Source organism: Emiliania huxleyi (genome assembly GCF_000372725.1).
Source record: "Emiliania huxleyi CCMP1516 unplaced genomic scaffold EMIHUscaffold_80, whole genome shotgun sequence".
In the NCBI taxonomy this organism is placed as follows: Eukaryota; Haptophyta; order Isochrysidales; family Noelaerhabdaceae; genus Emiliania; species Emiliania huxleyi.
The window spans coordinates 327,142-344,757 of NW_005196020.1; the positions used below are offsets into that span (position 1 = coordinate 327,142).

At 67.1% G+C, this 17,616-nt stretch overlaps 10 protein-coding genes across 10 annotated transcripts in view; 6 read left to right on the plus strand and 4 right to left on the minus strand.

Annotated features, from left to right (window-relative positions):
- The window catches only part of EMIHUDRAFT_218671 (hypothetical protein), a gene marked incomplete at both ends in the record, with an annotated part of 1,836 nt that extends 280 nt beyond the window's left edge, over positions 1-1,556 (minus strand). The window contains 5 exons of the mRNA XM_005759322.1: positions 388-888; positions 967-1,082; positions 1,195-1,317; positions 1,390-1,412; positions 1,483-1,556. Of these exons, the coding sequence (XP_005759379.1) occupies positions 388-888; positions 967-1,082; positions 1,195-1,317; positions 1,390-1,412; positions 1,483-1,556 (837 nt within the window). The remainder of the gene's footprint in view (positions 1-387; positions 889-966; positions 1,083-1,194; positions 1,318-1,389; positions 1,413-1,482) is intronic.
- A 950-nt stretch (positions 1,557-2,506) lies between these two features.
- Positions 2,507-3,164, plus strand: EMIHUDRAFT_359352 (hypothetical protein). The gene has a single exon (XM_005759323.1). It carries the CDS (start codon positions 2,749-2,751, stop codon positions 3,004-3,006), a length of 258 nt encoding a protein of 85 aa, XP_005759380.1. The 5' UTR covers positions 2,507-2,748; the 3' UTR covers positions 3,007-3,164.
- Positions 3,165-3,362: 198 nt separating this feature from the next.
- On the plus strand, positions 3,363-4,064 carry EMIHUDRAFT_218673 (hypothetical protein; the record flags this gene model as incomplete). The annotated part of the gene is made up of 1 exon (XM_005759324.1): positions 3,363-4,064. One exon carries the CDS (start codon positions 3,363-3,365, stop codon positions 4,062-4,064), a length of 702 nt encoding a protein of 233 aa, XP_005759381.1.
- A 326-nt stretch (positions 4,065-4,390) lies between these two features.
- EMIHUDRAFT_438625 (hypothetical protein) lies at positions 4,391-5,414 on the plus strand. The gene has a single exon (XM_005759325.1). The coding sequence runs from the start codon at positions 4,444-4,446 to the stop codon at positions 5,182-5,184; it is 741 nt and encodes a 246-aa protein (XP_005759382.1). The 5' UTR covers positions 4,391-4,443; the 3' UTR covers positions 5,185-5,414.
- A 689-nt stretch (positions 5,415-6,103) lies between these two features.
- EMIHUDRAFT_218675 (hypothetical protein) lies at positions 6,104-7,366 on the plus strand (the record flags this gene model as incomplete). The annotated part of the gene is made up of 3 exons (XM_005759326.1): positions 6,104-6,922; positions 7,151-7,222; positions 7,298-7,366. 3 exons carry the CDS (start codon positions 6,104-6,106, stop codon positions 7,364-7,366), a joined length of 960 nt encoding a protein of 319 aa, XP_005759383.1.
- A 152-nt stretch (positions 7,367-7,518) lies between these two features.
- On the plus strand, positions 7,519-7,996 carry EMIHUDRAFT_218676 (hypothetical protein; the record flags this gene model as incomplete). The annotated part of the gene is made up of 2 exons (XM_005759327.1): positions 7,519-7,589; positions 7,669-7,996. The coding sequence occupies 2 exons, from the start codon at positions 7,519-7,521 to the stop codon at positions 7,994-7,996; spliced, it is 399 nt and encodes a 132-aa protein (XP_005759384.1).
- An 88-nt stretch (positions 7,997-8,084) lies between these two features.
- EMIHUDRAFT_453372 (hypothetical protein) lies at positions 8,085-9,724 on the plus strand. Its single transcript, XM_005759328.1, has 4 exons — positions 8,085-8,935; positions 9,023-9,243; positions 9,311-9,370; positions 9,447-9,724. Exons 1-4 carry the CDS (start codon positions 8,319-8,321, stop codon positions 9,614-9,616), a joined length of 1,068 nt encoding a protein of 355 aa, XP_005759385.1. The 5' UTR covers positions 8,085-8,318; the 3' UTR covers positions 9,617-9,724.
- Positions 9,725-10,058: 334 nt separating this feature from the next.
- Positions 10,059-11,444, minus strand: EMIHUDRAFT_218678 (hypothetical protein; the record flags this gene model as incomplete). Its single annotated transcript, XM_005759329.1, has 3 exons — positions 10,059-10,256; positions 10,545-10,873; positions 11,009-11,444. The coding sequence occupies 3 exons, from the start codon at positions 11,442-11,444 to the stop codon at positions 10,059-10,061; spliced, it is 963 nt and encodes a 320-aa protein (XP_005759386.1).
- Positions 11,445-11,469: 25 nt separating this feature from the next.
- Positions 11,470-11,957, minus strand: EMIHUDRAFT_359356 (hypothetical protein). The gene has a single exon (XM_005759330.1). It carries the CDS (start codon positions 11,949-11,951, stop codon positions 11,604-11,606), a length of 348 nt encoding a protein of 115 aa, XP_005759387.1. The 5' UTR covers positions 11,952-11,957; the 3' UTR covers positions 11,470-11,603.
- A 1,941-nt stretch (positions 11,958-13,898) lies between these two features.
- Positions 13,899-15,879, minus strand: EMIHUDRAFT_106636 (hypothetical protein; the record flags this gene model as incomplete). Its single annotated transcript, XM_005759331.1, has 2 exons — positions 13,899-15,347; positions 15,808-15,879. 2 exons carry the CDS (start codon positions 15,877-15,879, stop codon positions 13,899-13,901), a joined length of 1,521 nt encoding a protein of 506 aa, XP_005759388.1.
- Positions 15,880-17,616: the final 1,737 nt, after the last annotated feature.

The window sequence follows — 17,616 nt, forward strand, 5'->3', positions numbered from 1 at the left end:
GGGGGGATCCAAAAAAGTAACATAATAAGGGGGGGGGGGGGGGGGGCGCCTCGCTCTGGCGGACGCCTCGCCGGCCCGCCCCTCCTCTCGGCCGGCGGCGCGCCAGTTGCAGCAGCCGGAGCCGAGCTCGAGAAGAACGACGCCCGCAAAGTAGAGCGGGAAGCCTGCGAGAGGAGTGAGTCATTCGCTCAGAAGTCATCTACCGGTGATGAAACAGAATGCAAAGGAGAGCCTGCGAGACGAGGGGGGGGGCGCGGCCCGAGAGAGAGGAGGGTGGGTGCGAGTGGGCGGGTCGGGGGGAGCGGGGGGGGGGCTCGGGGGGAGCGGGGGCGGGGACGGAAGGAGCGCGCCGCGTGGTCGTGTGAAGATAGCCCAAAAGTGGCAGACGAGGCAGGCGGCGTGGTGCGCGACGAGCAGGGCGGAGGCGGGCACGAAGAGGAGGTCGCAAATCATAAAGGCGGCGAAGACGGTGCAGAAGGACACCTCCGACACCGCCGTCAGCACCGGCCGCTTGAGGGGCGAGCCCACGCCGCCCTCCGCCTCGGCCGCCTTGAACTCCGCCCGCTCCGCCGCGCTGAACCCCGCCGCCGCCAAGTGCGCGCCTACGCTGGCCGCGAGCCGCTCGGCCGCGTCGAGGCCCTGGTCCCGCACCTCCGCCGCCAGCCGCGACCCCTCCGCCGCCAGCCTCCCCCCCGAGGCGCGCCCCTCTGCGACGAAGCGCTCCGCCTTTTCGCGCCCCTCGAGGGCTAAGTGCCGCCCCTCCGCCACCAGCCGCTCCGCCGTCTCGCGCCCACCGTGCGCTATCCGCTCGGCCGCGCCGCACGACTCGGCCGCCATCCGCTCCAGACGCAGCTTGAGCGCGGCGGCGTCGCTCTGCGCCGCGAGCCGCTCGAGACGCTCCCTCGCCTCCTCCGCCGCGCCCTGCGCCGCGCGCACCGCGGCGCGGAGCTGCTCGTGCAGCCGGACCCGCTCCCACCCGCCCATCGAGCGGCCCGCGCTCAGCCACGCGACCAGGAAGATGGCGGGGAGCAGGCACAGCTGGTTGAGCGTGCCAAACGCGCACCTGCGTGGCGGCGGCGGCCCTGGTGAGCGGGGCGGCGGCGCGAGCGCGGGCTGCGAATCTGCTCGCGCGCCGCCAGCGCGGCGAGCCCTCGACATCGTCGTCGCCAAACATCACCTGCATCCCCTTTGCACCGAGCCAGAAGAAGGTGAGCCACGATCCGCATGAGATTCCGATCACCGCGGCGTATCCGTACGTGGTGAGGGGCAGGACGCTCGCCGTGGCCATCGGCATCAGAGGCGACACGGGCGGAAGCCCTGTGGCGGGCGGACGGATGGACGGCGTCAGCGCTCTCTGCAAACGGCGCGGCTGCAGGCCGCGGCAGTCACCGAAGGATCCAACCCGCCGGGGGCTCGCCGCAGAAAGAAAGAAAGAAAACCAATGGTGGAAAAAACCGAGCCATGACAGCCGCGGCGGGCAACCGCTGCGCCCCTAGCCACGTTCGACTCGTCCACACCGCAGGATTGCGAGCGCTACTGCTCGCAATCGGAGGCATGTTGCTCGGATTGTGAGCAAAGCTGCTCGCAATCTTCCTAGACTTTGCTCGGATTGCGAGCGCGCTGGTAGTAGTCGTAGGCGTCACCCGTCACCTTGGTAGCGGAGCTGCTCTTAGTCCTAGAAGATGTGTAGGATTGCGAGCGTGGGTGCTAGCAATCGTACAGAGATGCTAGGAAGACGAAGCACGCCTCTTCCTCTCGCACGATGCTACGCTTGCGAGGAGTGCTGCTCACAATCCTTCGACTTCTAGGATTGAGAGCGAGGCTGCTCTCAATCCTAGCCGTCTAGAAAAGAAGGTTCACCAGGACTTGTCCACAAACCTCTCCGCGACACATCCCAACAACACCTCTCTCTCACATCCCAAACAGGGATAGGGGAGGACGAGGACAGGAAGGGTCCCCACCTGCACGAGCAGGATTTTGGAAGGACGATCAAGGGCACAGGTGGGGCTCTCCTGCTCCTGACAAGGGACACTAAAGGTAGGTAGAAAGGGTTTCCCTGCGGGTTTTCTCGTTTCAATCATCCCCATCCAGTGCGCGCCAAGGGAATGAGCGAGGCTTCCCCTGTTCTTTTGTCTTCTCCTTCTTCTACTACTTGGCGCGACCTGGTCGATCAGTACTTCGGCTCCGCCAACGAGCTCGCGTCCACTTTCGCGCTCGTGCTCAGCGCAGGCCCACCGCCCGAGACGGAACCTCATCAAGCGGCGACATCACCGAGCAGCACAGGCATCCGGCTGCCGGATGACCCCGATGCGGCTTGCGGCCTCAGTAATTTGCCATCGGACGCCCTCGACCACATCCTCCTCCACCTCGGCGCCCGCGATCTCACAAACGCTGCGCAGGCCTGCCGCACGCTCTTCCACGCCTCCGCTGCCGACGCGCTCTGGGAGCCGCTCTTCTGCCGCTCCTTCGCGCCGCTCTGCTCGCTCCTCGGACTGGCCGCGGCCGCGCCGCGCCACGGCGAGCGGTGGCGAGAGCACTACTTTGAGTTTTGCGGCGACTGGGCCGAGCGCGCCTATCGCACTGCCGGGCGTGTCCTGCTCAAGGCTCGCACCTCACCAGCCCTCGCCCCGAGCCTCGCCCTCATCCAACTACCCACGAACACAGCGGTGTCACGGAGTCGAGGTGTCGCTCCCGCCTCACGCCGGGACCTTGCCGCAGATCGACGGGGCGTGGCACGACGCGACACCCATGCTCTTAGACCACCCGGGAGGGCCGGAGCTGCTCGCCGCGTCTGCCGGCCGCGACGCGACGCAGGCGTTCGAGTACACCAACCACTCGGACGATGCGCGGCGCCAGCTGCGCCGGCTGCAGCTCGAGGCGCAGCCGCCCTCTGGCAACCTACTCGCCTCCACGCAGCGCAGCGACGCGCGGAGGCGCGAGGCGAGGCGCGCGCCGGCGCTCACGTCGCACCGCCAGACTCAGTGCATGCAGATGCTGCAGCGCTGACGCGCGCGGCGCTGAAGAGGCCCGCAGCACGGGGCGGCCGCCCGGCCGCCCACGCGCCACGCCGCCCAACTCCCCTTGCCTTCTTGAGGAAGGCACGGGAATTGATGATTTATATCCAAAGAGTTCGTGCCTTGTTATCAAAAAGTAAAAAGGAAGAAGGCGCGCGCCTTTTCTTTTCCCTCGATTTCCTGGCGAATAGCAGTGCGGCGCAGCTTCCACGCACTTTGTTGCAGTCAGCACCCGCACACCCAGGGCCGGGGAGCTAAGCTTGCATTTCAGGCACTTGGGAGTGCGGTCATCAGCCTCACAACCGGGGCCGAGTTGCTAAGAAGCGCACTCGCACTTGGAGGAACGATATGGACCAGCAAGCGATCCTCGCGATGTGCCGCGCGAAGACGTCCGGCTCGAGTATTGCCACGGGCGTTCTTGAGGACAGAGCGACAGCATTCTCGCTAATATACCAGCGGCGGCTCTGGGGCACCGGCGAGTCTGCGTCGGGACCTGGGAGCAGTGTAGCGAATGCCCAAGGCGCCGCCCGTGCAGTGGCGGAGGTGGTCCGTTCGAATGGCGTGAAGAGCCTGATCGACGTTGGCTGCGGCGATCTGAACTGGCTGGGCCCAGAACTCGCCTCGTTCCCACTTCTCCACGTCACTGCCATCGACATCGCGGCCGCCGCCTATGCCTCGGCGTCGGCGGACCCGCGTTACGCGGCGGTCGCCTTCCGGGCGCACGACGTGGTGGCCAGTCCGCTGCCCGTGGCCGCCGAGCTTTTGCTATGCCGGCAATGCCTCAACCACATGAGCGCCGAAGACGCGGTCCGGGCACTGAGGCACATCGCGCAGAGCGGGGCGCGGCTGCTGCTCCTCTCACACTACGCGCGGGGCGACAACTCCGCCGAGATGTTGACCGTCGGCGTCAAGTATCGCTCCTGGAACCTGCAGCAGCCGCCTTTCTCGGACCTCCTCCCGCCGCCCGAGAAGTGCTTTGAGGACGAGTACAACGAGGAGCAGCGCCCGAACCCGATGGTGCTCGCCTTGTACCGGCTGGGGCTGCAGTGAGCTGTGCGCGGTGAGGGTCCGCCCGCGGGCGCGAAAAGAAAGAAAGAAAACAGGCAACCCAAGGGAGGGATGGGAGGACGGTACGCCGCCACCACACAGGGATTTTAGGGGAGAAGTGTGGTGTTAGCCGTCGCCCACCCTCGGGCGTCTACCACTTCCTATCTCTTTCCGCAGTTTATCACCAATTCTTGGGCGCGAGAGCGGTGCGAAACACAAATTTCTTTTTTTGAGGTTCGTCGCTCAAGGCCCCCCCGCCGCTCTCTATTCGCTTCTCAAAAAGGCCGGCCGGCCGCTCTTCTTCTCAAGGAGACAAGGCCCCGGCCGCTCTATTCGCTTCTCAAAAGCCGGCCGGCCGCTCTTCTTCTCAAGGAGAGAGACGATGGGCGCCGGCGGACGTTCCCGCCTGACATTCGACGAGACCAGCGCGCCACCGCTGCAGCCGCAGCCGCGCAAGGCGGCTCAGGGTAACTCTGACGCCGGGAGACGGCGTTACGCTTGGGCGGGCATCTTCTTCCTCTTTGCTGTCGCGGCGCCGTGCGCCCGCCCGTCCTGGGAGCTGGTGTCGCAACTCATCTCGCTGGGTGGCACCGGCGAGCAGCAGGCCTCTCGGGGCAAGGTGCTCCTGGGTCCTCAGAGCCTCGCGCACGGCGGCCGGGTCGTGCTCGAGAGACCAGAGGGGCTGCGGCACCCGATCCTGCGGATCTCGGCCGGCCACCGGTTCGACGAGGACTCGGTGGCGGACGCGCAGGCCTTTATGACGCGCGTGCTGCGGCAGCGGCGCGCCTTCACCGTCGAGTGGGACCCGCGTGGCATCACCTGGCCGAGGCTGTCGCAGGGGATGATGCGGCGCGTGCACGACTGGGTGGAGCAGCACGTCAAGGCGTGGGACACGCACGTCCAGGCGCACGTCGTGCTGGTCCGCAACCCCATCGCACGGCAGCTCGTCCGCCTGCTGCAGCGCGTCTTCCTCCCACCACAGCCGACGGCGATCGTGCGCGACGAGGTCGAGGCGCTCGCCTTCGTGCGCTCGTGCTGCTCGGGACGGCCGCGCTCCTACGTCAAGTCGAAGCAAGAGTACGCTAGCCGAGACGCGCGATTCGCCCTCTCGTCGTCGTCTTAGCCATCTGCCAGGCCAACTCGCGGCGAGGCCGGGGAGCGCCTGTGCGATCCGTCCGCTCTCTCCGCTGAGCGCCTTTGCCGCGCGTGATGCAACCGGCGCCAACACGCGCGCATGCTCCCAGCCAATGCTGCAAAGGGGCAGTTCTGAGAGACTCTTCTTTTCAGTCTTGTGTGTGACGCGGTGTTCGGGTTGCGGTTGGTGTAGATTTATGACGGGCTGCGCTGACCTCGAAAAGCCGAGAAGAAAAAAGACACAAAGCGAAAACAGTCAACGCAAGGGAGGGACTGGATGCGGATGGGAGGACGGCACGCCGCCAGCGCCACCACACAGCTCACAGGGATTTTAAAGCCGAGAAGAAAATTAGGAAAGAAAACGCCTCACAGGTTTCTTTTCGTGGTGTACCTGTGTTAGTGCCAGTGCACGCCAGTCCCCAGTGTTGTGCGAGATGCTAAAATTCTTTTGAGCTTAGCCTTCGATGTTATGAAACAACGCAAGGCGGACATGGCATATCGCTCTCGGGCTCACAGACATCCCTCACACCCGCCGCACACCCGCCGCCCCCGCGCGCGCCCCACCCCGGCCGGGAGAAAGGGGAGTGACAGTTTGGGACTCGCAAGCCCGAGTATGTTGAGTCCTGGCTCAACAACGCAGATAACAAGAGGGGGTGGTCCGGCTCACAGGTCCGGCTCACGCGCCTCGAGCTCGCCATCTACCGCACTGAACACTTCCGCCCCCTCGCTCCCAACCCATCCACCCCGCCCCGGGCCGCGCCGCGCGATCTCGGGCGATCTCGCGCTATCTCGGGCGATCTCGGGGCCGCGCCAAATTCTTTTCGTGCGGGACAACGCGGCGGGCTACACTCTGCCCCGGCTGTTGTTCGTCAATGTCCGACTCTGCTTTCCGGCCGCGAAGAGCACAGATGCGTGGCACCTCTTTCCCACGCGTTCCTCCCTGCCAGCTGCGCCCGACGCTGCCGAGGGTGCAGGACGGCCGCAGACTGCTGCTCGCGATTGGTGTGATCACGAGCCCCGGGCTGCCCTTCCGGCGCACGTTCCTGCGTGCTGCACTCATGCGCTTCGAAGAACCGCAGATTGTCCAGCGCTTTGTTGTCGGCTGCATCATGAAGAACACATCTCAAATCCAGCAAGAGATTCTGCGGCACGGCGACATCGTTGTGACGGGGAAAGCTGACGAGACGGGCGCTGCGTGTGTCGAAAAGTCCTTTGGGTGGTGGGCGCTCGCGGTGCACGCCTTTCCTGCGGCCAGCTTCCTCGCAAAGACGGACGACGACTCGCTCAACCTCTATGGCAACCTCGCCGACATCCTGAGAGCACGCTCGCTGGTCGCATCTGGCCGGATGCTGTACGTGGGCTGGCCGCAGTACGCGTCGTTCCTGCCAGAGTACAACGTGCCGTGCGGATGGTCGGGCGGGCCGAACGGCGCTCTGAGCCGCGGTGGGTGCAACGTCTGCAAGAACCACCACTTTTGCTACGTGCGCGGCGTCTCGACCGGCGAGCCGATCAACGCGTCCACTCGCGGCCCCTTTGTTTTTGCGACGGGCGCCCTGCAGGTGCTCTCGCGACCGCTGGCGGCGCGCACCTTCACGGGGCCGCACGCGGCCGAGTTCGTCCGCCGCGCCTCGCTCAGCCGCAGGGAGCGCTTCCCAGACGAGCGCAACCACTTGCCGTGGGCGAAGCCGTGGTGGGAGCCGTGGGAGTGCCAGTTCGAGGACCTGACGGTACGCGAGATATGGGGAGATGTGGGGAGATGTGGGGCGATTTGGCAGCCGTGGGAGTGCCAGGACCTGACGGTACGCGAGATGTGGGGAGACGTGGGGAGATGTAGCCGTGGGAGTGCCAGTCCGAGGACCTGACGGTACGCGCTCGCGACACACGCCTGTGCGACACCGCAACCCTGTGCGTCGGCGCGTCCGAGCGGGCGACGACGCGACATGCGCGCCCCGCAGGTGGGGTACGCCATCTTCGAGGCCTCGCAGGCCCTCAACTTGTCGGTGGACTTTGTCGCGCTGAGCGACATGGTCCCGCGGGGGGGGGCTAGCGCCCGAACGAGCCAGCTGCGAAGGCCGCGTCGTGACGGGTCGAGCCGTGAACAGGTGGGCGACGCGGGCCCGACGGTGCGCGAGCTGGCCACGCAGGCGACGTCCCGCGCGAGGGCTCGATGAGTGGAGCCGCGCCGGAGCCGCGCCGGAGCCTTCGTGTAGGTGACAGTGCACAAGCTCGAGCTCGAGCCTTCTAGGAAGTGTCTAGGAAGTGTCTAGGAAATGTCTAGGTGACGGTGCACAAGCTCGAGCTCGAGCCTGCCCGACTCGCGGCGATGGCGGCGCACGAGGCGGAGCTCAACCGCAGGAGGCACGCGCAGGAGGTGGTGCGGCAGCAGCGCGAGCGGTGCGCGTGAGGAGCACGCAGAGAGCGATACGTAGCGGAGCGCCCGCCCCCCCCTTACCAGGCCCCTCTACGCTCACAGGTGGATGCGTCGCCTCCGCCCGATGCTCGAGCGGCTCAACGCGAGCACGCGCGCGCCGCGCCGTGAGTGGGTCTGCTACGGGCGAGAGTCGTTTGCGGGGGGCAGCGCGCCCGAGGGCCGGCGCGCGAGACACGAGCGGCTGCTGATCGCGCAGCAGCAAGGGCCCGAGTCGGCGGCGGTCTCCAGGGCGCAGGCGGGACAGGAGCGGGCGGCGCGCGCCTTTGTTAGCGGGCTGGCGACCGCGGCGCAGGGGTGGAGGCTGTGCCTCCTCTCCGTGCAGGACGAGATGCGCTTGCGCGCCGCGCCGGTGATTGACCTCGGGCCGTGAGAGAGAGTGGTGGCGGCCCGTGAGAGAGAGTGAGAGTGTGAGAGAGAGAGAGAGAGAGAGTGAGAGAGTGAGAGTGAGTCGTGGTGAGAGAGAGAGAGAGAGAGAGAGAGAGAGAGAGAGAGAGAGAGAGAGAGAGAGAGAGAGAGAGAGAGAGAGAGAGAGAGAGAGAGAGAGAGAGCGGTGAGAGAGTGGGGGCGAGAGAGAGACTCAAAGAAAAACGCTCGGGATTCCAACACGCAGCAGCGACACGCCTGCGACAGGATTCGCTGGCTCACAAGCACAAGCATCGGCTCAAGCACAGAGAGACAGCGCCGCCCACACGATGCTGCTATCGCTGCTCGGCGCTCCCTGGCTTGCGCCCGGCCCCTCCTCGGCGCGGCTCGCTTCGCCGGCAGCCATGCAGCTCCAGGGCGGCTCGCTGCGCACCTGGCACTCTCCCGACCCGTGGGCGGAGGAGGGCGACTTCTTTCTCGGCACGGAAGGACGGCCGATGGACGCAAATGTCGAGCTCTGGTCGGGGCCGGACAACACGGCATTTCGCATGCGCGTGTATGGCGAGAACGGCAACCTCCGCCCCGTTCGCGGCACAGTGGGGATGCGGGGGCGGCACCCGAGGTCCAACGCGATTGCCGTTCGCAATGCCGGCCCACTCGAGTTTCCAATGTCGGACGTCGGCGTCTTTGGAGGCGGGGCGGAGCAGCCGTCGATCGAGTGCCTCGAGTCCGCCTCGACCGTGCAGGGCGGCTCTCTGAGGACGTACCCTGTCGGCCCTTACGTTGATGCCGTGCAGGTGCTGCTCCGGAGCGACGGCCTTCCCGTCAATGCGACCATCGAGATCGTGCAGGGCCCAAACACCAACCGGCAGGGCATCGAGCTGTACACGGACGACGGGCGCGAGCGGCCCATCTTTTACATTCTCGAGACGCCCGGCTATGGCAGGTGTCTCTCTCGCTGCCTCTGCCGCCACCGGTGCTCTCAGCCTGCGCCTCGCCCGCCTCACGCCTGCCCTCCTCCCCGCTCCGGCAGCGTGGTCGAGGTGCGCAACACTGGCCCGCTGGAGTTCCCGATTGCCGCCTCGGTCGTGCCGCACTCGGTCGGCATGGCTGACGAAAGCTTCGGCGGAGGAGGATACGGCCGAGGAGGCTACGGCGGCGGCGGTGGCGGCGGCTACGGCGGCGGCGGCGGCGGCGGCGGCGGCGGCCGCTACGGGGGAGGCCTGGGCGGGATGCGCCCGATGGGTGGCATGGGCGCGCCGCCTCTCATCACTCTCGCGCTCTTCCCTCGCTCTCCTCACGCCTGGCTGGCTCTGTTCAGGCGGCGGCATGACGATGGGCGGCATGATGGGGATGGGCCAGATGGGCGGCGGCATGGGAGGTGGGGCTGTAGCCGCGCAGCCTCCGAGCGTCGAGCGGTCTCGCCTCTCTCACTCCTCCCGCCCTGTCGTCGGTAGGCATGCCCCCCCCGCGCAACCGGGCCGAGGCGAGGATGCAGGCCCGCGCATTTGGGATGGGCGGGGGAGAAGGGAGGGGAGGGGCGGGCTTCGGACCGGGCGGCAGAGGTGGGCCCCGCGGTAACTGGCAAGGTGGAGGCATTCCGTTCCGTCCGCCGCCTCCGTACTAGCTGGTGCGGCTGTCGTGGGAGTGGGTTTTTGTGCGGTGTGCGCAGAGTGCCGTTGGCGCGGGCAGCGGGGGCACGATACATGGATATAAATAAACAAAGACTTTTCAAGTCTTTCACGAAAAGGAATCGACGCGATGTGCGCAAAGCATGTACAAAAGAAGAGGGGAGAAGGAAGACGGAGGACGCCGGTGGTGACGAAGCAGAAACTAGCGCAGACGGCACGGGACTGGCGCGCGCACTGGCACTAACACCGAAAAGAATTTTCTTTGTTTATTCTTTGCGGGTGAAAGAAACAACAAAATCAAGGATGATGGCTTGAGCAGCTTGCACGGGCACTGCGAGTGGGCCACTGCGCACTGGCAATGTGGCAAAGTAATTGTGACGTCCTGTGTCCTGTGTACACACAAGAACGGCTGTAGCTCTTAGCGCCTAGGGTCGCCGCCTAGGCCAGCATCCGCGACGCCGACTTCGACACGAAGCCTCGGCAGCCAGGGCAGGCCGTGTTGATCGGCTCCATGCCGCAGCTCGTCTCGACCTCGCTGTCGTCGTTGAGCCAAGTGTGCAGGCAACGGTAGTGGAAGAGGCTCTTGCAGCAGCGCGTGGCGCCCCAGCCGTTCGGGTCGCGCGGCTGCAGGCGCGCCTCGGGGTGTGAGCTGAGGTCGTCGAAGCAAATGACGCACTCGAGGGCCTCTTCTGCTGCTGCAGCCGCGGACACGCCCGCAACTGCGGCAGCCGCCTCCACCTCCATCTCCACCTCGCTATCGCTCTCCTGCTCTGCCTCCACCTCCACCTCGTCGTCGCATGGCGGGGCAGCACACGCCGCTGCTGCAGCCTCCGCCCTCGCCGCCTGCTCTGCTGCGCGCGCCCGCCGCCTCGCCCTCTGCTCGCTCGCGGAAGGCGGCGGGTCGGAGAGCAGCGAGTTGGCCACGGCGTCGGCAATGTCCGCCGGGTCGAAGCCGTCCTCCTCCTCGTAGCTGCTGGCCTCGGACGGCCCTGCTGTGCCTTGCGGCGGTGCTTGCTGCGGCTGCGGCTCGAGCAGTCGGACGGTCGTGTCCCACAGGTGCCGCGCGCGCGCCAGTGCCGCCTCCTCGGCGGTGGCGAAGCGGCCGAGAAAGTTCTGCTTGCCGCCAACCCTCATGTGCAGATGGTACTTCTTGCTGCGTCGCTCCTTCGGGTAGAAGGTCACGCCCCTGTAGCTGCTGTTGCTGCTGCTGCTCGTAGCCAGTGTAAGGCCCTCCCTCCCCGCCTGCTGAACAGCTGCGGCGCCAGCGGCAGAGGAAGGAACGGGTGGCGGCGGCGGCGGCGGCGGCGGCGCGGTGAAATCGCTGGTGTCCCTGCCCGCCTCCCTGCGGGCGTAGAAGAGCGCCGCCTGCTCGGCGGTGGCGAAGACACCGAGGGTGACATTCCTGCCGTCAACCCACACCGACAGCTTGTACTTCTTGCTGCTTCGCTGCTTCGGGCAGAAGGTCACGCCTTTGTAGCCTGTGCTGTTGTTGCTGCTCGTAGCCAGAGTCAGGCCCTCCCTCTCCGCCTGCCGTATCGCCTCGGCGCCAGCGACAGTGGGAGCAGCGCGAGGCTGCCGCAGCTTGGCGGCGTCGGCGCGGCCGTACTCCGAGCGAGCGTAGGCGGTGGCCGCCTCTTCGACGGTGTCGAAGGAGCCGAGGAAGACATGCTTGCCGCCAGCCTTCACCTTCGCCTGGAACTTCTTATTGCCGCGGTGGAAAGTCACGCACTTGTACCCAGTCGTGCTGTTCTTGATGACGGCGGGGATTAGCACGAGGCGCTCGGACACTGTGGCACGCGGCGAGTTTGCGCGAGCGGGCGCCATGTGACAAGAATTTACGCGTCAGAATGGATAAAAGAATTTAACCTCCGCACGCACGAAGAGAAAGATCACCTAAAGAAAAGACGGAAGCCTGCGGCGGGTGGGAAGCGGACGACCTGCCGTTGGATCCACGACTCACACTCTCCAGACACGCACCTCGAATTAGCCGCTGCTTCCGCAGTACCTTCCCGCGGGCTGAAGGATGGGGTACGGGTTGGCGAGGAGGAGCTTGCGGGCGAGCCAGCCAGGCGGCGTCGCCAGCACAGCAAGCTCGTCCTCGGCGCAAGCGCGCCGCGCCGCCCACCGGACGAACCAGCCGCCGGCGGCGCACGTGTCGACGGCCGAGCAGTCGCGCGCGCCACCGGCCTCGCGCAGGCGGACGCGGGTCCCGCACCCCGACGCGCGCCACTCCTCGGCGGCGGCGTGGTCGTCGAGCGGCGGCGCGCCGGCGATGCGCGTGTACACGAGCTCAAAGCTCTCGTTGCGCTCTCTCATCCCCTCGAGCATCATCCTCACCTCGAGCGTCGGCAGCGTGTACCGCGTAAACGGCCGGCCGTGGGCGCCGTTGGACCGTTGCACCATAATGTAGCCGATACCGAGGCCGGTGAGCCCGCCGCCGACGCCCATGTTCTTGCCGCGCAGGTTGCGAGCGCGCGCGCCCTGGTGCGTGAATAGCCTCGCCTCGTGCCCAACCGAGTGCAGCGTGTGCCGCACGAGCGGCTCCGGCTCGAACTCGAGCGTCTCGCCTGGGTAGATGGCGTTGAGGAAGCGAGAGGTCGAGCGCTCGACGCGCACGACGCCGCCCGCCAGGTCGCGCAGCGGGCCGAGCGCGCCGTCGGCCGGGCTGCGATGCGCCAGCCAGCGCTGGAGGAGTCCGGTTGGGAGGAAGGCGTGGCTGGAGCCGCCGTGCTGCTTGATGTGCGAGAACATCGTGCAGCCACCCACGTCGATCAGCCCGAGCATGGGCATGCCGAACGCGTAGAAGGCCGCGCCGCCGATCAGCGCCCACGCGAGTGTGCGTCGGGCACGCGGCGGCAGCGCCGGCAGCGCCGGCAGCACCGGCGGCGCCGCCCTTGCCTTGTCGGAAGTGGGAGGCGGCGCGTCGTCATCGAGGACGAGGGTGCGGAGCGTGAGCGCCGCGAGCGCGCTGTAGGCGAGGTTGGCGACGACGCGCTCGCACGAGCCGTGCACCGCGCACACGGTCGCGGTCACGCCCACGACGAGCGCCGCGCCGAGGGCGACGCCGCGCGACTCCTCGCCGCCGTGCAAACTCAAAGCCGCCTCCACCTCTGCCACGGCGCGCACGCTCGCGTGCGGAGTGATCCAGAAGAGGCGCGAGGCGGACAGGGCGCCAAAGTCTGCGATGGAGAGGGGAAGCGGCGCGGCCATGATCCCCAGGTGCAGCGCGAGCGCGAGCGCCACGCCGAGGCGCCACGCCGTCCGCGATGGGCTGAGCAGCAGAATCGGAATGCCGCACTCGACGATGAGCGTAATGTGCGGTGCGGTGGTGGCGACGAGCGAGACGAGCGACGTGGCGAGGAGCGGCTCGGGCAGCCAGCCGCAGAGAATCTGCACGAGCATGAGCGACGAGCACGACAGCCGCGGATCCGAGTGGTCCACATTCGCCTTCCAAAGCCCGCTCGCCGCGTAAAATATTGCCATCTGGATGCGAATCACGTGCGAGATGAAGGCGATGTCGCCGCTCACGAGGATGAGCGCGAGAATGACGGCCGCGTCCGTGTTCATCGCCCACCAGTCCATGTCGACGACCGCAGGCAGATGCCATGCGATGGTGCACCAGTTCATCACGGCGGAGCCAATGAGCGTGGCCTTTGATGGCCGCACGAGAGCGGCGAGGACGAAGGGCGCCTGTAGCGCAATGAAAAGCGTCGGCTCCGGTGGCGACGTGAAGCGGCACAGCTGGTAGAAGGCGTGCACGCGAGCGTAGGCACGCCAAGGGCAGGGCGTCGGCATCTCCCTCCGCGTCACCGTCCAAGGGGCAGGTTTCACTATCTCACCGCCCTCGATGGCCTCGTGCCGTTTGAGTTTTAGGTTTGAGTCGCTCGGGCCCTGTGTCCCTGTTGAGCGGCGCTGAAAATAAAAAGCATCTGCGGAATAAAAAGAATTTTAGAAACAGCTCCTCGCACAACACTAGTGGGACGGCCGCGAGGTGGCATGAAGGTTGCAGCGAGAATCGGCGAGAGACTGCGAAAAGAGATAGGAAGAGGCAGACTCCCTAGGGTGGGCGACGGCTAGCGCATCACACTCCTCTCCTTAAAATCCCTGTGTGGTGGCGGCGTGCCGTCCTCCCATCCCTCCCTTGGGTTGTCTGTTTTCTTTCTTTCTTTCTTTACTGGGCACGGGACTGGCATAAAAAGAAAACAAATCTTCACGGGGGCACGGAAAAGCCCACGATTTAGGCTTGAGCGGGTACGACAGTGCGTAGTGCGGAGTGCTCTAGCGTAGCATCCGCGACGACGACTTCGGCACGAAGCCTCGGCAGCCAGGGCAGGCCGTGTTGATCGGCTCCATGCCGCAGCTCGTCTCGACCTCGCTGTCGTCGTTGAGCCAAGTGTGCAGGCAGCTGTAATGGAAGAGGCTCTTGCAGCAGCGCGTTGCGCCCCAGCCGTTCGGGTCGCGCGGCTGCAGGCGCGCCTCACGGTGTGCGCTGAGGTCGTCGAAGCAAATGGCGCACTCGAGGGCCTCCTCCTCTGCTGCTGTAGCTGCGGACACGCCCGCAACTGCGGCAGCCGCCTCCACCTCCATCTCCGACTCCTCCTCGCTGTCGCTCTCCACCTCTGCCTCCACCTCCACCTCGTCGTCGCATGGCGGGGCAGCACCCGCCGCCGCCTGCGCCGCCGCCGCCGCCGCCGCAGCATCCGCCCTCGCCGCCTGCTCTGCTGCGCGCGCCTGCCACCTCGCCGCCCTCTGCTCGCTCGCGGAAGGCGGCGGGTCGGAGAGCAGCGAGTTAGTCACGGCGTCGGCAGTGTCCGCCGGGTCGAAGCCCTCCTCCTCCTCATAGCTGCTGGCCTCGGAAGGCCCTGCTGCGCCTTGCGGCGGCTGCGGCGGCGGCTCGAGCAGGCGGACGGTCGTGTCCCACAGGTGCCGCGCACGCGCCAGCGCCGCCTCCTCGGCGGTGGCGAAGTTGCCGAGGTGGAGCTGCTTGCCGCCAACCCACACCTTCAGCTGGTACTTCTTGCTGCCTTGCTTCGGGCGGTAGGCCACGCCCTTGTAGCCGCTGTTGCTGCTGCTGCTGGTGGCCAGCGTAAGGCCCTCCCTCTTTGTCTGTCGGACTGCCTCGGCGCCAGCGGCAGAGGAAGGCGCGGGTGGCGGCGGCGGCGGCGGCGGCGGCGGGTAGAGCGCAACCATATCCCTGCCCGCCTCCCTGCGTGCGTAGAAGAGCGCCGCCTCCTCGGCGGTGGCGAAGTAGCCGAGGCTGACCTGCTTGCCGTCAATCCTCACCTGCAGCTTGTACTTCTTGCTGCCGTTCCCCTTCGGGTCGTAGTAGATGCCCTTATAGCCTGTGCTGCTGCTGCTCGTAGCGAGAGTCAGGCCCTCCCTCCCCGCCTGCCGGACTGCCTCGGCGCCAGCGGCAGAGGAAGGCGCAGGCGGCGGCGGCGCGGTGAGATCGCTTGTGTCCCTGCCTGCCTCCCTGCGGGCGTAAGAGAGCGCCGCCTGCTCGGCGGTGGCGAAGCAGCCGAGGGAGACCACTTTGCCGCCAGCACTCACCTGCAGCTTGTACTTCTTGGTGCCTCGCTCATTCGGGCGGTAGCTCACGCCTTTGTAGCCTGTGCTGTTGCTGCTGCTCGTAGCCAGAGTCAGGCCCTCCCTCTCCGCCTGCCGTATCGCCTCGGCGCCAGCGGCAGTGGGAGTAGCGCGAGGCTGCAGCAGCTTAGCGTGGCAGTCCTACTGATGATTAGGTTGAAGTGGAGTAAGCTCCATTGGGCAAGGGGGAAGTTAGGGGGGCGGTGGCGGCGGTGCAGCGGGTGCTACGGTGGCTGAAAGACCAATATATTGGAGAATCTGACCAGTCTCAAGGCTCATGTAGCTCCAAAAGATGATTTTCCCCTCGAAAATGCTGCGAAATGAGGCGTAAAATCAAGGGCCCGGAGGGTCTGACCACGAGTCTCTGGGGGGGTCCTCGGCCACGACCCCCCCCCTAGCATGTGGTGAAGGTGCTGGGGGGGTCGGGACCCCCCCCCTAGCATGTGGTGAAGCCTCTGGGGGGGTCGGACCCCCCCCCCCTTGACGATGATGGAGCGCGTCGTAGTACTGTCCCTTGTGCCCTTTGACCCAGCCTTTACCGGTCGCATGGACGAGCGAGCGGGCCCTGTGACTTGTGGCCGCGCTCTTTGCACCCAAGAACCTTGAGCAAGGTTTGGTCGAGGGTGTTGCCGAAACCAAACTTGTGGCCCAGTGACGCACACCCGCACAGCATCCGCCGTGTGCCGCCGAGCCCTGCCCAGCCTGCCTCGTCTTTGTGAGGGCGCTAGGCACCTTGACTTCGTAGTGGACATCGCGCTGGGACTGTTGTAGCCTGGCGTTTGTGCCCCGTTTGTGTGTGCCGCGTCCCGTGCCCCCGAGTTCATTTTATACTGTCCCGTTTTGCTGTTCACAGCTAGGGACGGCCTCTGCGGCAAAGTCAAATCACCCCCACCACCTCCCACCCACCTCCCTCCCACAGGCAAACCTTCGGCTCCCGCTCAGAGGCTCGCCGCGCCCGTGCGGCGCGCCGAGGCGGCGCCGAGGCCGGCGCCTTGCACCCGGCCCGCGGCCGGCACCGCCTCGCCCCACAACTGACCGCCCTGCGGCCCCTGCGCAGCGTACCACAGCGTCGCTCAAAAAGCGACGCCGGGTGTGGGCTGCTCCCTTGACCCGTCACCCGCCGCGCCCTCGCCCGGCCGCCTCACCGCCCACGGAGGCTGCTCGCCGCCGCCGCCGCGCGTCCCGCGCCGCCACGCATGCCCCTTGCCCTGACGCGCGCGCTCTGCAGCGGCGCAGAGCGCGCGTCCCTGGCACAGACGGAGCAGCGGCCGCGCCAGCGGTCGCTGCTCCGCCCCCCCGTCGCGCGCGCCGCGCGCGCGCTGCCGCCGCCGCCGCCGCCGCCGCCCCCTCCTCGCCGTCTTCCCCACCCTACCCTCTGTTGCGCGCGGCGCGCGCGCCGCGCGCGCGCCGCCGCGCTGCGCGTAGCCCGGTCGAACACTGCCCAAACAAATAAATTCCCCCTTTGAGCTGAGAGCTTTTGGGATTTCGCTCCGAGCGACGGTCCAACGAGAATCGTCAAAATCAGGCAATCAAGAGACCGGTAGCCCCCAGCATGTCGGTGCGTCTTTCTCATGCTCCCGCGCCCCCCGCGCCCGAACTATGCACGGGCCCGGCTCGCCCGCTTGGGGATCCACCCGGCACATCCCCGCCTCCCACCTGCCGGCTTGCCTGCCGTCAGTTCGCCTCGGATCGCCCACAACTGTCAGCAACAGAAATCCAGCAGTTTTTGGGCTGTCAGCCTCGCCTCACAGCCGACCTTCTGGTCGTACGCGGGTTCTTAAGGGTCGTACATGCCCGCCATGACGTCTTCCAACCGGCCGTTCGCAGGCGGTAGCTTCGCACGTCCCCGACAACTCCGAGAATGACCCGCACGAGAAGTGCGCGTCGGCGGCGCACTTTTCCTCCCAGGCTGTGGCTGCTGCCTTGGCCACCCTGGCCTCCCTCGAGGGGTCGCCAGGACCCGCCGCGGCCCTGGCGCGGCCCACGGGCGGCTTTATGCTCATCGACGCCTTCACCCTCGTCGGCCTGGCCGGAAAATACGCCAGCCGCTCGGGTGCCGCCCGCCTCCTAGAGGCCGAACCACCAGTGCTGTGAGTATTGACGCCCTCCCTGCACCTCAGGCGCGTCCCTCGCCCTCGCCGCCGCCGCCGCCGAGCCCGCCGCCGCCCTCGCCGCCGCCGCCCTCGCCGCCGCCACCGTCGCCGCCACCGCCGAGCCCGCCGCCGCCGTCGCCCCCTCTGCCGGCGCCTTCTCCGCCCTCGCCACCCCCACTGTCGCTTTCCCCCCACCAAGCCCACCACCGCCGTCGCCGCCGCCGCCCAGTCCGCCTCCGCGTCACCGCTGCCTCCCTCGCCGCCGCCACCAAGGCCGCGACGGCTGCTGCCGCCGAGCCCGCCGCCGCCATCGCAAC